The sequence below is a fragment of the Macrobrachium rosenbergii genome, chromosome 25 (assembly GCF_040412425.1).
Source record: "Macrobrachium rosenbergii isolate ZJJX-2024 chromosome 25, ASM4041242v1, whole genome shotgun sequence".
In the NCBI taxonomy this organism is placed as follows: Eukaryota; Metazoa; Arthropoda; class Malacostraca; order Decapoda; family Palaemonidae; genus Macrobrachium; species Macrobrachium rosenbergii.
In genome coordinates this window covers 19,178,821-19,195,347 of record NC_089765.1, presented here as the reverse complement: position 1 = coordinate 19,195,347, position 16,527 = coordinate 19,178,821, and the positions used below count along the sequence as shown (strand labels likewise).

At 36.1% G+C, this 16,527-nt stretch overlaps 1 protein-coding gene across 15 annotated transcripts in view; it reads right to left on the bottom strand.

Moving 5' to 3' along the window:
- Positions 1 to 16,527, bottom strand: part of ASPP (Ankyrin-repeat, SH3-domain, and Proline-rich-region containing Protein) — a 391,037-nt gene that overhangs the window by 2,180 nt on the left and 372,330 nt on the right. For 6 of the 15 annotated variants that reach the window (XM_067126997.1, XM_067126999.1, XM_067126998.1 and 3 more), the window contains 12 exons: positions 13,055 to 13,267; positions 12,267 to 12,446; positions 10,805 to 10,906; positions 10,129 to 10,529; positions 9,848 to 9,920; positions 7,524 to 7,574; positions 5,965 to 6,030; positions 5,313 to 5,554; positions 4,162 to 4,676; positions 3,488 to 3,860; positions 3,110 to 3,276; positions 1,291 to 1,490 (listed from right to left, as the gene is read on the bottom strand). In XM_067126997.1, the coding sequence (XP_066983098.1) occupies positions 1,291 to 1,490; positions 3,110 to 3,276; positions 3,488 to 3,860; positions 4,162 to 4,676; positions 5,313 to 5,554; positions 5,965 to 6,030; positions 7,524 to 7,574; positions 9,848 to 9,920; positions 10,129 to 10,529; positions 10,805 to 10,906; positions 12,267 to 12,446; positions 13,055 to 13,267 (2,583 nt within the window). The remainder of the gene's footprint in view (positions 1 to 1,290; positions 1,491 to 3,109; positions 3,277 to 3,487; positions 3,861 to 4,161; positions 4,677 to 5,312; positions 5,555 to 5,964; positions 6,031 to 7,523; positions 7,575 to 9,847; positions 9,921 to 10,128; positions 10,530 to 10,804; positions 10,907 to 12,266; positions 12,447 to 13,054; positions 13,268 to 16,527) is intronic. The other 9 variants (XM_067127007.1, XM_067127009.1, XM_067127008.1 and 6 more) reach the window with 2 other exon arrangements.

Below are 16,527 nucleotides of genomic sequence, written 5' to 3'. Positions count from 1 at the left end.
GGGAAAGAGGTGTTAAGGCTGGCAGCATCCCTCTCCAGTAGGGATGCCTATCATGCCACGGGGCAATGTAACAAGAAACAGGGTAGAGCCCTTGGTAGCTTGCATCCTTTGACAAGGCCTTTGGAACAGCTATAGAATAATCTTCAAGGGGGCCCTACCCCTTTGGAACAGCTATAGAATAATCTTCAAGGGGACCCTACCCCATCTCATGTTTGGTTACTGCTTCCTTCTAACCCTCTGGAATCCCTGGAAACTTTGGCTGTGTTAGCGGAAGAGAAGGGTAGATGTCTTAAATGAGCAAACCAAGATTTTAAAATAGGGTTTTCCTGGGGGAAAAGAAAATTGGTCATTAATTTTTCTCCATTGGATGAGAGGATCCTTGACTAAATATGGAAACAGCATGGTGCATGATGAGTTCCATCAGGAGGGTGACTTTATGGTTTTTGGGGATCTGAAGGAAGCAAACTTCCAAGTGCCCATCAACCACTCCTTGAAAAAATGTTTACTAGTTCAAAGCAGTTAGCTCCAGATTAGTGACAGCCCCTTAGGTGTTCACCCACTGTGTCACACTTGGTTTCCCAAGATTTTCCTGTACAGGCATCTCAGTCAGGGTCACAGCCCTATTGCTATGTCAGCCCTATGCCACACTGAATAAAATGTTACAGGGGTCAATGCTCCTCTGATCACTATTGTGACCACGAACTTTACAATTTTGAGTGGAGATTAAACTTGCCGGTCAGCCGTGAGACTAACCTCCTCCTACATAAATGCTGATGGTTTATATTGCCATAGGAACAGCAATTTTAAAAAGTGTATTTTGTATTTTTCATAGCTATAAAAACCAAAGACTTTAATTGTAATTCCACTTTAACCACCACACTTTGACCCCAATGAAGAAGATAAATGCACTTGAAGATGGCAGGTGAATGACCCTCCCATCACTGGTCAACTATTTTGCTGTCAAACTCCACTACTGATTCCAGCTCGTACTGAGGGATACTCCTATGTAGAAGGCATTAGTTTGTATACTCAGGAAAAATACACATTTTAAAAAACTGACTGAACTGTATGGATAAATAATGTTGCTGAGATTTCAGCTGGCAGTGCAAAAGAACATATTTAAGACCAAAACCATGTCATGTTAGTGTCAGAAAATATACATTGTTAGCATAGCACACTGTAGTATAGTACAGAGCAGTGGAATAGAACCAGTGATTTACCCAGTAACTTAATTTTTGGGAGAAAGACAACCAAATATTTAGCCTTTGAAAAAACAGTCCATATACTTACTCCAAGTAAATTTCTAGGTACATATCCTTGGATATCTTGAAGTTGTCCCCACCACCACTCTCGCTCATATTCATCACCTCTCCGAAGAATAGTTATGGCATCTCCACAGCGGAAACTTAATTCATCAGAAGCCTGGCTGTCATAGTCATATACACCATATACAACACCCCCATTCATTATACCAAGTTTTTCTTGAACGCCTGTAAAAAAAAAAAATTGGGGAAGACTAAGTAACATACATTCTTTGAAAACAGCAAGTTTATTATTGTTCCTCCGAATTTTAAGTGCCCTAGGATACTCATAGAAACCATATATGTAAAGTGCCAAATGTACACAGTACATTTGGTACAGATAGTAACTTTACTTGCAAGCATTCTGTATTTAACTTTTGACAACTCAAATCAAACCTACAATTTTAGCATCATCATCCTGCAGAGTTATGTTGTCTGCTAAATAGCAGATGCATGAACAAGCACTTTTGTGTGTAGGAATATGAACTAGAAGATAGGGGTTATAATCCCTAACTCAAAAGAGGCTGAAACAAATGGAGGATAATAATCTGGTGAAAAGAGTACAATTCAGTGGTGTGGGGAGGAAGGAGAGGAAGACCTAGAAAGGGATGGGTCAACTGTGAAAGAGGTACTGGAAAGCAGCAGCCTCAACATTCAGAAAGCAAGTCTCCAAGATAGAGATATGTAAATGGGACAGTGTGTGCACTATAAATGAAAGCCAACGCTTCAAGTTATGGTTTCTCATTTGTAAGATGGAGTTGATCTTTCTCATATTTATCAAATCATTTTGAGAGGCTAACATCAAATTTTACCATGAATCCCTTTTTTGATGACCTTCATTTGTGCACAAGGACTGTCATGTTGACCATTCACCATGTATGTGTCAAAAGTGTGTGGCAAATTTGAAAGTGAGAAAATTATTTAGTGTGGAATTCTTTACGGTTTGAAGAATCCAACAATCCAACTGAAGACTTGTTTTAATTTGGTATCATATTCCATCAAGTCTGCCATTTATTAATGCTGACAACTTTGGAGATTTTAATAATCACTGACTGGGATGGTTATGTTTAATCAAGTCATAACAGTTCCTGCTTTATCAGCATCCTCATTTTCCATTACACCCTCATGGGCAAGAATTCAGTATATTTCAACATGTGTGTAATGTAACTGAACAAGAGAATTTTAGGAAATTATACAATACTTTTGAAGGGGTTCAGTAGCACTTTACAAGTCACTGGAAATAAAAGCTTTTTGTGAAGGTATATTTTCAATAATCTTAAAAATACTGTTTTAAAAAATCCTTCATGTCTTCATGTTCTACCGAGTGCTATTTATGATAAGAGAATATCTAAATTTGTTTGGACAAATACTTCCGGTGGATATAAATCTGTACATTGACTTGTTCATCGAGGAGCCAGTTCTAGCTCTTGAGAAAATATGATCCTTTTACTTACTGATTCATTGGCTCTAACTTGGAAGGGTAGGGGATGGTTAGTTATAAAAATGTCTGTTCAAAGAACTATTTAGAGAAAGAATGCTTGCACTTCATTACACTGCATATTCATCAGGTCACTGTGGGGTTCACTACTCTTAACAAGCAGTAATACATTAGCATAACATTTACAAATGACAGTGTAGATTCTTTGCCTTTCATTATTAGTAGGTTTTAAGTTTTTCATGTCAAATCAGATCAATATAACCTGAAACAAATTTTGTCAGGCCTTTTTTTTTTCTGTGTGTGTGGTGATCATCTGAATGTTACTGACTTCAGAGAATAATGTTACTGAATAATGAAGAAGTATACTTACTATAAAGGTATTGTGAACAACCGTCATATCCTTCTTCATCTTGTTCACATTTTTCTGCAGCAGTTTCATGGTCTGAGAGAGTTGTAGCGAGAATACAAGCCCCATGCTCTACCAAAAATCGCACCATTGCCACGTTATTACAGGAAGCCGCACAGTGTAATGGTGTCCTGAAATTAAAAGGAATGCGTCAACTTGAGGCAACTTAAATATTAACATGAAAATAACAGATGAACTGTATAAAAGTGTGTTTAATCAAACCTGTATGCAAGAAAACTGCAGCTCTAAATTTAAATCTTTATAGTGTACCTGAATAACAATTATAAACACATATACAGTACAATCTGTAAGTATCTGAAAAAGGAAGATAGTTCAACTCACCATCCATCAGAATCTTGTGCATTGACATCACATCCAAAAGTAACTAAGAATGTGACAATGTCAAGATGTCCAGCACATATGGCATTGTGAAGTGCAGTTATCCCTTCATCATTAGCTGCAGAAGGATTTGGGACTTCCATAGCAGTGCGCCGAACAAGCTCCAGTTCTCCCTCCAAAGAGGCATCGAGCAAAAGTGCAAGAGGATCAAAGCTAACCCTTCGAGGGACTCTCGAAGAGTTTTTAGTTTTGAGGTTTCCTTTCTTTATTCTCCTTACAATAACACCTCCATTATTAGAATTATTGTTATTGATATTATCATTTATGTTGTTTATGATGTCAGATGTAGACAGGTTACTATGATCACCTTCATTTTCTAAAAAAAAAAAAAAATTGCAGTTTAGAACCAAATAGAAAATTATCCATAGTATAATGGCTAAAGAATATTATAATAGTCTACAGTACTGGTATTTTTAGGGGCAAGATATTTATCTCAAGTTAAGTAACAGAGTGGGTCCCAACTGTTGGAACCACCATAATAAAAACAATGCTGAATATATTGTACTGACTTGTAGGATCTTTGTTTCTACATGCACACAAATAAGTAAAACAAAATTAAATATATATCGTAAGTTAAGGTTTTCTCTTGCATACTACAGTATTCTCATCTCCCTCACCTGGTCTTCCTTCCTCGATGGTAACGGAGTTAGTGTCTGCTCCATCAGGTTTCCTAGAATCATCTTTAGGTATATGGACGCCATTATTTGCTAAAGTACTTTCTTCTTGGCTCATTTTATCTTCTTTTGAGTGATTTATTCTCAGTTTTTCAAGTTCAGTTACTGGGAGAGACGGCTGCATGGTTATGTGGTCAATGGTATCCATTCCATTTTCCTGTTGTGTTGCTTGTGTGTCTGAAGTTCCATTCTCTATCTCTTCAACTTTCTGTCCTAAGAGATCAGATGGAGGAGTTTCATCTTCAGGGAACATGAAGTCTGGAGGCATTTCAATGCGCCGGTTTATGGATACGTGTATTTTTTCTCCCGTGTCAGATTCAGTCTTTGAATTGCTTACACTGTTATGGATATTATTAGCCACTTTATTTATGGCACCGTCATCACTTCCCTCAGCAGACTGAGGGTCTGTGCCCGTTTGCTGAGTATAAGTTGACATAATCACATTTTGGCTAGCATACCTGTCAAATAAAAAAGGTATATAGAATTGAAGCTGTTCAGAGATTAGTATTGTAAAAAAAAATTATCACAATTACTATTTGAAATAAAATTTCCCTAGTATATCTAGTAGAGGGCAATCTATACTATTCTATGCAGCAGAAATGTGGCACTGACAAAGAACAATGAGGAGGAGGTTTTGAAAGTGTGTGGCCATATAATTTTTTTGAGTTCATGGCCAAAGTATAGTGGGATCTCATAACAAATGAGGAACTGGTGGAGAGATGTGGTATCAAGGGCTGGAAAAAGACTAGGATGGTTTGGGCATCTGATGAGGTGGAATAAGGAGCAGTTTATCAGAAGAGCAGTAGATATGGAAATACTGTAACAGGATGAAGACCCAGAAAATCAGGGAGGTAGGGGATAGACGAAAACGTAGACCTGACGAGTTCTGGCAGAAAGAGCACAAGACAGAGAAGAGTGGAAAGAACTCATCTAGATCTCACCCTCTAAAAAGTCTGACGATGATAAAATTCATCTTTGGATATGAGTTCTTTAGCACATTTAAAAAAGTAATTCTGGTTTGGGGCTTACTATTTTTTCATACTAAAACTTCACTGCCACAAAACAGCATAAATTAATGAATTTCATGACCTTACCTGAACCCATGTTGGGATCGACCCTGACTTCCCACACGATTTGCAGGTGGTGCAGAGTTGAGGCTCTCATTACTAGCAGCTAAGTGGTCACCCTTCTGACGAGGAGGAGGAAGAGGTTTAGATGGAACAGCTGGCTTCGGTGGCAAAGCAGGTTTGACACGGCCATTTTCAGCTCCCGAGGCATTGTCTTCATTTCCTTCACCGACAGTGTTTATTCCTATCCCTTTAACATTTTCTGCCTCCTGGAAGTGTGAAGAATGGCTATCAGATACCAAATGAAATCACTGTACCTTTCCAGTATATTCATTCCGAAGAATTTAAACAAGACTACACTATTAAAAACAGGCGATAATGAATAATAATCAACAAGCTGCTTCTGAGACTAGTTATGGTGTAAGTTTTCTAACAAGATTTACACTTTTACATTATCACAATGGTACCTTGGCAAAATCATTGGAATTATTTTGGGTTTAATTAGTAAAAGCAATTTCTATGTCTTTCATGAATTCTTCAGTAAGTTTAATCACTGATCAAATTAGATAAAATCATACAAGAAAAGTACATGTATAGGTACTGAACATGGATCTAATGTCATTAAAATCCTTCCAAACTAATAAAATGAAAGAACAATGAGCCACTTGTTCATAAATACCTGAGATTGATGCACAGGAAGTAGACTCCGGGTCTGTGCAAGGGATGTTAACCCAGGATTCAGCTTCTATAACAAAGAGTATTACTTGCATTAATATCTACACAGAAGCAGCAGCACTTAGGATGATGACAAATACAAGCACAGATTAATGTAGGCACAATTAGTAATAAGCTGCAACAAGTAACAGAACATGAAAGCATTATGTGTCTAATTTTGACAAGACAATTGTGAAGCTAAAACTTGTGTAGGCTAATTAGATAAACTGAAGATTGCTGTATAAACAAAATTTCCCTTACTTTATTAAACCAAAAAGTGACATTTCATGTAACATAATTTTTTATCCTCTATAGATCATAATTTTTTATCCTCTATAGAAACTGGATACAAGGAAACAATTCTGTCTGTTCCAAAAACAAATGATTGTACTAGAATAACTTAATATCATGTGGATTTGATGTAGAAACAACTTTTTAAAATACCACAGAAACCTAAAAGAAATTTTGAGACTATTTCAAGAGCTATGACACCATATTGCCAAGCCTTCAGTATTTATATATAGCTGAATATTTTGGTCAGCAAAATTAAAGATCCCTAATAAAATTCAACTCTTGCCTCTCCCAATTTTTAGGGCAATATCTCTTTAATTTTGAATACATAACTGCTGACTAAGATCAATTTACCAATCTAACTAAGCTCTCTTTATTAATTAAAAAAACAATTCAGTTGGAAAGATAAACCAGCAACATAGTTTACCAATTGCTTAAGCTACCAGGCAAGTGCTGTTAAACCTAACAACTGTAATACTGAGTCTTGCTAGGCTTGACATTCCCTCCTTTATGAAATAAATGTGATTTAGTTTATCACCAAATCTCTCTATTATTAACTATCTCATGTACTGAAAGAAACTTGCATCACGGAAGTTAGATTTCTTGATGACAATGAGTTTGAAAACTAAAAACATATTAATCAACAATGATTTTATTGGTGTGGCTGACCTTAAAAAAGATGGTATATTTGGCAAAAATAAACTTCTAAAATTCTTGGTGAAATTACTGGTTGGATTTATAAGACTTTCAGAAAGATAAATTGTTATACGGAAACCTAGTTAAAATGACCATAACTGATGTGAAAAAGTTCTGTTAAGATCTAGCAAAGGCTTTCTACATTTTGTGCATTTGTTACATTCAGCATTAACTAGTCACAAATAACAATAGACTTCAACACAAATTGTTTAATTTATTGAAGCTGTTCTTACGTTGTTAAAATCGACAAAAACTACAATTCATATACATCACTTTTCTTTTAACCCATGGGTTGTGAGCAACAGATCAGGCTGTCCTGACTTCAATATTAATACGAAACCAGCAATGACAGGGGACTTATTTCTGAAGTTTAATGGTGGTAGAAAAAAGTAGCTGTTTTTCTATTAAATGCACAATCCAAGGGTTAAAAATCTCTAAAACATTTGCTGATCAGTCATCAAAGCTTATGCTAAACTCTTGAGAAAGTACCAATAATCGTAGAGTAAGACACCTTTTGCTGTTAGTTGGAAAACTCACCTGATTGAAGGAGACAGAGAGGGAGGTAGGGGGTAGAAGGGGGCGTGAGTCCTGGAGGGCAAAGAAGGGATTAGGGTTAGTTACCAACTAGGCTACCAACCAGTTACAGTACACTACAAACAAAAACAATAAGCCTTAGGGTACATTTCCAAAAACACCTTTGTAAAAATGGAGCTATGGCTGTCAAACTTTCCCAAATGAAGCATGAAATTGATAAAACACAGCAGTGGAGCAGTTGTAGGAAGCTCCTATTTGACAGTAACATGGAAGTGGGACAAACCTGCCATTAATAGTGCTGGAATGCTGGACTCCTCAATAACAAGTGTCAAGAATAAATACGGTACAATATCGCTGGATTTTGAGATCAAAGACCACATGATATACTCATTTTCTCATCATTTACTTCTTTTTCCATTATGTTACTTTTCATCTGGTAAAAATTATAATTACTGACCTGTGGAAAACGATTCTCTTGTGGAGTACATTTTCCTTATTGCCTTAACCCTTTGTTTTTTAATAAATAACAAGAGAGGCCCATTGACAAATCATCTTGGCTTGAACATTATTGAGGGAAGGTATTATAAATAACCATGAAAGCATTTTGGGAAAACAGATTATAAACAATGAAAATCTCTAAAATTCCAGTCGTTAAAATCCAGCAGTCCTTCAGTATGAATGGCCAGTAAATGCTTTAAGAGTTGTATAAAGTACTGTAAATTATATTCCTCATGTACTATACGAGTATCAAATACCAATTAACTTATTTATCAGCTGCGTGTAAATCCAAATCAAATTATAATTTCATTAAGGCAGACAGACAAGTTTTCTCCACTGAACAAACATGGAGGAGTTTTCAAGGATTCTTAGCCTTTACCAAACAGGCACTCTAAATACTGTACTATCAAATTTCATGCACCTAGCAAAACATAGCAAACAAATAAATGCAAAGTAACAAAAACATACTGTGTACTTATCAAATGTAATGTATATCAACAGGATACTATAGCTATTGCATGTTGCATATGTACTGTATTAACTTGATATACAAAAGACTTGGCTTCCCAACTGTCCAAGTATGTGTCACCAATAAGATTTATGCTAAGTACAATGAAAAATTGACATACAATCTACTATCTATAATATGTAAAGTATGGTAATCAACAGTTCCAATACACACTACAATTATAAATTGGATATGACCAAACACCCTGTAATTTATTTTGCTTTTAAAAATATTCCTCATTCTATGAGGTTGTTGATTTCTTGGTAACTAGTTTTTAATTATACTGCATAATTTTTGGGATATTCACAATGGTTTTCACTGCCAGTAACTTTAAAGCTTCAAAATAATTTTATGAGAATTTGAGTTCTTTCGGATCACGTACTAAAAACCATGGAGATGAAACTTCAATAACCTAAATATGTTTGCAAAATACAAAGCCCTTTACGCTTTAGTGTCTTGTGTCTAAATTTCTTTGTGACAAGTGCTGTCAATTATGTTTATGTTTGACAATTTTGGACAAATTAATTTTAACCAATAACATAAAAATTATCAAATAAAACTATAACTAAAATCACAATTAAAAAAAGACACTCATACATGTTATTTAAAAGAATGATGTATCTGTGTAAAATACTAGAGAGTGCAAAGACTAATGAATGATCTATATGGTCTTTAAGACCTATGCAGCAAACATGGAAAATGGAGGCTTTGAAAATGTGTAAAAACAAAACGATGTGATTCATGGCCAAAGTATGCTGGGAAAATCGTATCACAAAGGAAGAAGTGGCAGAGATGTGGTGTCCTGAGGCAGGAAAGGAGAGATCTCAAAGACTGAGATGGTTTGGACAAGGATGAGAAGGGATGAGCAACAAAATCAGAAAAGCAGAACGGAAAATATGGAGGCTAAAGGACAGAGACCTGTAGGAAGGCCCAGGCAGAAAGAGCACGGGACATACGAGTAGAGAGAATTAATTTCACTTCTAATGCCATATATAAAAGGGAAAGATGGCAAATTTGCCTGAGCTATTGCTTATTACAACAGGGGAACAAATATCAACAACAGGAAAGTCATTAGAATTTTCAAGAAATTTCAAACAAAAGCAAAACCAAACCAAACACAGTACTTTACAAGGGTGCACCAACAATCATAGTACATGGATTAGACAAAAAGCTTTCAAAACACAATGTTAATATGTAACTACTAAATACCATGTTTGTTAAAAAAAAATTCTGTTCCAATCTCTGTTTTTAAGATTGAGAACAAAAAACACACAAAGGCACACAAATGCACGTTCAAGTAAGGCACTGTAATGAACTTTACCTGATTTGGTCCTGTACTGGAACCAAGTGGTTGTGTCCTCTGATTAAACTGTTGGGCCACTGGTCCATAAACCCTTCAAAGAAAAAATTTATTTATATATTAAAGATGAGTTGATTTAATGTTAGCTTATATTTTAAATCAAAACTTTTTATATAGGAAACAATAAGAAACATGACAAAGACAGGATCATTGAAAGGGAACCAATGATCCTGGAAACATCACAAATTTCTTTTATATACCAAAAACATTATGGTGAATCGCACAAAAATAAAGTACCGTACCTTGGAGTCATTGCTGGATTAGGAGGAGGTTTAACTGGTCCAGATGGCTGCTGAGAAATCTGTAGGGGCTGCGACTGATTCAATGCACCAGGTGCATGGGCATGTCCACGGGACGGAGGATGTGTGGGGATGCTGTGGACAGTCCTTGTTACTACCGCACTACTGACAGGCACAGTGGTTGATGTAATGATAGGCGCAGTGGTAGCAGACGTAGTTGCATCAGGCGTGGCAATAACTGGGGCAATGCCAGTGGGAGTTGTGGGAGCAGAGTCCGATTCTCCTCCACCCTGGCCATTCTTCGTCTTGAAGGTCACTGAGAACTTAGTGTTATATGGAAGTGTCTGGTACTTGGGGTCATTCTTGTTGGGACCAAACTCTCCTAAGTCCTCACTGGGAGGTACCTGCAAGGTGCAGTACAGTATATTGAACATCAAGACTCTCAATTCTCTCTAATTTGCTGTGTCAAATACATAAAGTTCAGTAAAACTGAAGCACAGTAAATCACTGACAAGGGTTTTTCATGCTGTTGTACACTACATGGAAATTTATTTATTTAAAATTTCTTCTATTGAGCACAGAAGCAACTAAAGTAGTGCATTATTGATCCAGCTACATTAAGTCTTCAATTACTGAAAGTGAAATACAAATCACAATGGAAAGTGAACAAAAACCATACCTTGAGATGGTCTGGAGTGTTTATATCATCAGCAGAGTTCTCGCTATGAATACCATCCCTTAGAGCCTTCTGCTGTACAGCCTTCAATTGTGCCTGCTTAGCCTGTAAACCAAGAGAAAATGTTACTAAATTTTATCAAAATAAATACCAATAACAAATCTATCTGATTTTAAGTACTTCAAGTAAAATGTTTTGAACGTGTTCTATTCAGAGATTAGATTAAATAATACAGTATTTGTAACTTTGTGCAATTATAAAGAATTTACTTCAACTTTTAAAACTTGAGAATTTTGAGTGGCGCACTAAACTTTGAACACTTTAAAAAAAAAACTGACCTCATTCAAATATGGGGACCTAAATAAAAGTACTGTACCTGTCATTTGTAATGCATGACTGTCAACATTGTATGTATACACTTTAAATATAAGGGGCTATCCATGTAACTACAGTATATCACAGATGGTAATTTATCATTTTAGAATTCATAATTTAAATACAAGATGTAAACATCTGATGTCATTTACTATAAAAATTACAATAATTAGGCAATATGAAAACCCATTATCAGTACATCAACCACCTACAAATACTAATAAGAGAATAGGATACTATACTCTGAGACAAAGTGGTTCATAAAATTTGTATTCTCTTTAACATAAGGGCTATTTTTACACCTGCTGTAACAGTTAAGAGAGGTCCAAGGGAGACAAAGTCCCTGCAGCTGGGTAGGAAGCTGCTGTAACCCAGGCTAGGTTAGGATGTCCTTTCGTAGTACTTCAGACTACTGGCATAAAACATAATCCCTTCTTTTTGTCTTTAATGACAGCATTTTGATTTGATCTACTTAGCTGTTCTTTAAAAAAGCAAGAAATGCATATATACGAGTTTCCTTGAGACTTACAGCCAAGCATACTGACCCAACTGAATAATCTGGACAAATGAGAGCAGGAAAGTAGCCTATTTGGGGAATAATATACCACGTTTTTTAAAAATTTCACTGTTATCCAATGCAAATTTAATGATTTTCCATTTATAAATATAAAAAATTATATTAGGCTAAAGGTGCCAAAGTGTAATAGTCTATGAATGGGCTAGTTATCTATGGTACACTAAGCTAACATGTGTAGGCCTAGATTACATTTAACCAACTGAGTATTCAACCTCTTCAGTTCAGTGAGCTCTAGACAATATGTAAAGACGAAAAGAAGCACTACAGTAACTACAAAACACTGAACTAAACTTCATCAAGAGCTTAAGGTAATAAAAATATACTGCCAATTTGTGCAATTCAACTTTTACCTAAAAATCTGAACTTCATAAATCATATCAGCTGTCAAATTTTACCATACAGTCTATGGAAGACCAGCTCCTTACAGTACTAGTGAAAATTATACCCGGTACAGTATAGCAAACTCATCATAAATGTTGCTAAATTAATCCTCCCATAATTAAGGTTGCATACCTGTGTTGCAGCTGTGATTTGTGAGGCAAGTTGGTGGTTCAAAATCCGCTTTCGATGTAGGCGCTGCTGAAGTTCGGCAATCCGCTTGTCAATTCGGGTTATCTCATCACGTCGTGCTGCTAAGGTCTCCCTTTGGGCATCCACCCGTGCTGAAGCCTCTCTGTTCACACTATTACGATACTGTGAAAAATAAAAAAAAATTAGTTTTACCAGAAAGCTGATTAACAGCTCACCGTGGGTAAGAATAGCAACGGGAACAATTTTTCATTAATAAAATATACACCATTTAACAATTTTTCATTAAATATCCTCATATGAAACTTTTATGTAAATGTGGAATTGATTGGTCACTTTATGTAAATGTAAACACTGGGGACCTAGATAAAACATTACAAGTCTAATATAATCCAAATTTGCTTTTGCAAACCTAACTTGTCTAAAGAAATTTCTGCTGCAAATCTGGATCTATGAGCATACCAGACTTCACTAACATATATAATTAAACTATATTATATACATATAATCTGAAGTAATAAAACTGATTTTAAAACTGCATCATCATCACCTAGACCACAGTGGAACATAAGACAGTCATGCTGACATAAGGCCAGATTAACCTAAAAAGGGAGAGTCATGAGGCTAGCAATCCCACCTCTTGCATCTCATAAAGGTATAAAAATAATGGCAAAAAAAAAAAAAAAAATGTATTCGAAAAACATGGAACAAAAGGTGTAGATATAACAAAAGGTGATATAAAAAAAATACCGAAAAAGCAATTTCCTTCTTACCAACAGCTCTCGTCTCAGCTTGTCCAGCTCATTGTGGTGTTGGTTATTTGGATTGAGAGGAGAGCGCCCCTGACGGAGTTCTTCTAGCTGCCTTGTGAGTTCCTCTACCTTAGAAACGGCCAAAACCAATTCTTTTTCCTTCTCGCTGAAGAGATGCCGCATGGCATCCAGGTCCGTCGTGAGAGAAGCAGTGTTAAGGCGAGTTGCTTCTACCTGTTGACAGAAAAAAACATCAATTAATATTGGATCTGCACAGATAAATTCTATTAAAAAAAATCATATACACATATAGATATATTTTAGGTGGTCATTTATGGCAGAGCACAATACTGCTTTTGGAATTATCTTTCATAAGGAACTGATGGGTTTTCTAAGAAAAATGGTTCATCTTTTTGTAATCTTACATGGAAACGATAAGACTGATACAGCATTCTGCAGTTTATCTCATTTAGTTTAATTATTTGGTTTTACTTGACACAGGATATTCTCAGTCTGAGTAGTACACTGTGCTGTTATACTGCTGTACATTACTACTTGTGCTAAAAGGTTTATTCTTCTCTTTTCGTCTGTATTCTTCCCGAATCACTGACCTCGATACTGATCCTCCAATTAATCCAGACTTTAAAAGGTATGTCCATACCACTACCCAGGCTATCTAACCTATGTCTCTCCCCTCCCCCACATGCAATGTAAATCTCTAGTTATTTATAATTTTCAAGGCCATAGTTAGGCATACAATATAGGTGTTTGATGATAACCTATCAAAACGTGCTGACAAGTGTCTTGTGACACAATACTATCATTTTAGTCTTTAGACCAATTTTCTAAAATCCGCTGAAGTTACTCTTTAACTGCTACTCAATTGCATAATTTGTTCCTTCGATGCAACAAAACGTTATTCGTCTTAGGTCTATCGAGAATGTTTCCCAAACTATCAAAACTTGCAACAATTGAGAACATTTAAAATGTGTTGTAATTCTGCAAAATTCTATAAAATTTCTTGACTGAAAAATATAGAAAATAGTGTATATATAGCAGTGCAGGTGAGATAATTTGAGAAACTGTACTAATTACCGAGAAAACTGCCGTTAAAATAGGCGTCTTTCAAAGGTGCTCTTGAATTTTGTTGAAGTTCTTGTTTATGTTAACACTCACCGGCAATGGAGTTCCCGATCGGATTTTGTTTGTGCGAACGCATTTTGGGTAACCAAGGATTACGTATCAGAAACGTCTTCTCTTGGAACTGTGGGTCAGTGATAAAATGCTGGAACGAGTGTAATTTCTTAAATCATAGAGACTGTGATATTGACAGGTTATAGAAAAAGGGTGTATATAATGATGTACAGGTGAAATAATTTGAGAAATTTACCGACAAACAAACAAACGTAGGACAGTAAATTTCTCATATCTCACCTGTACTGTACTATATAACCCTTTTCTATATTCATCCATTAAAAATTTTCATTAGTAAACGAGATTTGCGTGCGCACCTCTTCTGTAGTTACTAAAAAAAAGAGATAATCACAAAAGTTACGCCATAATTTTCTCCCGACGACTCTTTCGTACCTTAAATTTATTTCTTTTCTCATAACTCAACTTCAAAAGGCTTCTACACGAGTTTTAGTTGTATTTTTACTTACATATGTTAGCTGAATTTAATTTATGTGTTGTGATACGTTACTGTCATAAAAACGGAAGTTTACTAAGTTGAAATCCATAATTGAAAACCGATTTACGAGCACACGGTACCCAGGCTACTGTATTCACTGAACTGACTCAAACTACTGATGTTGAAAGCTTACATTTAAAAACAAATTAAAGACGCCCATTAAAAATAAAGGATATAGAGGAAGAGCGATTTACCAAAATTATATATATAAAAAAATATAGCTGAAAAATTATATCTTCCTATCGCGAATCGATAGTAGAACTGAATTCGACAGCACAAAATTCACTAATAAGGATAAATGCACGAAAGGGTTTTCCAAACGAAGACCCCCAAAGGGATTAGTCAAAACGAACGCAGCCATTAGCTGATATTATGGGGATTAGACTTCGCGAGTGTAGTCGCATTTTTTATATACAAATAAACCCGCGACACGAAAGGGCGGGGTCGTAAACTATTCGCCGAAGAGCGGTAATTGGGGGGATTAAGAGGCCTGTGCTCCATGTTTAAAAGATATTAATTAAATGAGATATTCAGGGTGACTCCAACTATCGAAATTTAATGCTGATTATATGAATGTAAATAATATAGATATATACGTATATGTGAATCACGAAAGTATGGAACGTGATGAATGTATAAATAAAGGCAATGCCACGAAGGAAAGAGAAACGCCGGAGTGGTAATAGGCCTTTCGACTTGCGGTCCTTTACTTAGTAGACTAAGTAAAGGACAATAAATCGAAAGGCCTAGCACCATTCAGTCGTTTTCTTTCTTTAGTGGCATTGCCTTTATTGATACATATATACATGGGAAAAATAACATTTTCACGTCAAATATTCACGCGCCTACACCAAAGCATCCACAAAGCCTTCTCCAAAGATTTAATTTTTCATATTCATCCGACTCTTCCACCTTTTGTCACATTTGCACATTATTTTCCCTTCCGATTCTCCTCTTAACACTAATTCATCTGCATATTGCAGCATCCAAAAGCCTTCCCTTTATACACTCCTCAGTAGCTTCCTCCATTAACACGACAAACTAGATTTCATCTCAAATAATGATGCAACTGGCTCTGCCTCCACTCTAGACCCAGTGATATGTAAAGTATAATCACTAGCTCGAAAGTGTCTTTGCCTTTGCAATGCTCATTCAGCTACTAATCTGGATACGCCATCTAATCCAGTTCCTTCTCAGGGTTGACAAATATACGGAATAATCTCTCTTAGCACGGTACATTCCCCTCCCCCCCCACTCTGTTGTTGCAACACAACAAAAACTACCCTCGTTGATTTCTCTGAATCCAGACAGGCAATCATTTTCCGGTCAGCTTTTCAGTGACAGATTCTCCGGCTGATTTTGGGTAATAGCTTGTTATTGCTGATAGTTCAGGGGCTTCTCAACCTTTCGTTCTCCAAAGGATCCTCTTAATAGATTCATGGAAGTATCGTTTAGTTCGAGAAATTCTCTTTCGTCAGAGAGATTTTAGGAATTCGTTAAGTTTCTTCGGAGCAATCCAATTTTCTGTAAAGCGTATAATCAAGGCTACCGAAAACAGATCTATCTTTCGGTAGTTTCGGTATAATGTTGTATGAGCTGTTGCCCATGAAACCTTAACCACGGGCCGTTGTGGCCTATCCTATATCGTTGCCACAAGCACGATCATGGCTAACTTTAACCTTAAATCAAATAAAAACTACTGAGGCTAGAGGGCTGCAATTTGGTATGTTTGATGATTGGAGGGTGGATGATCAACATACCAACCTGCAGCCCTCTAGCCTCAGAAATTTTTAAGATCTGAGGG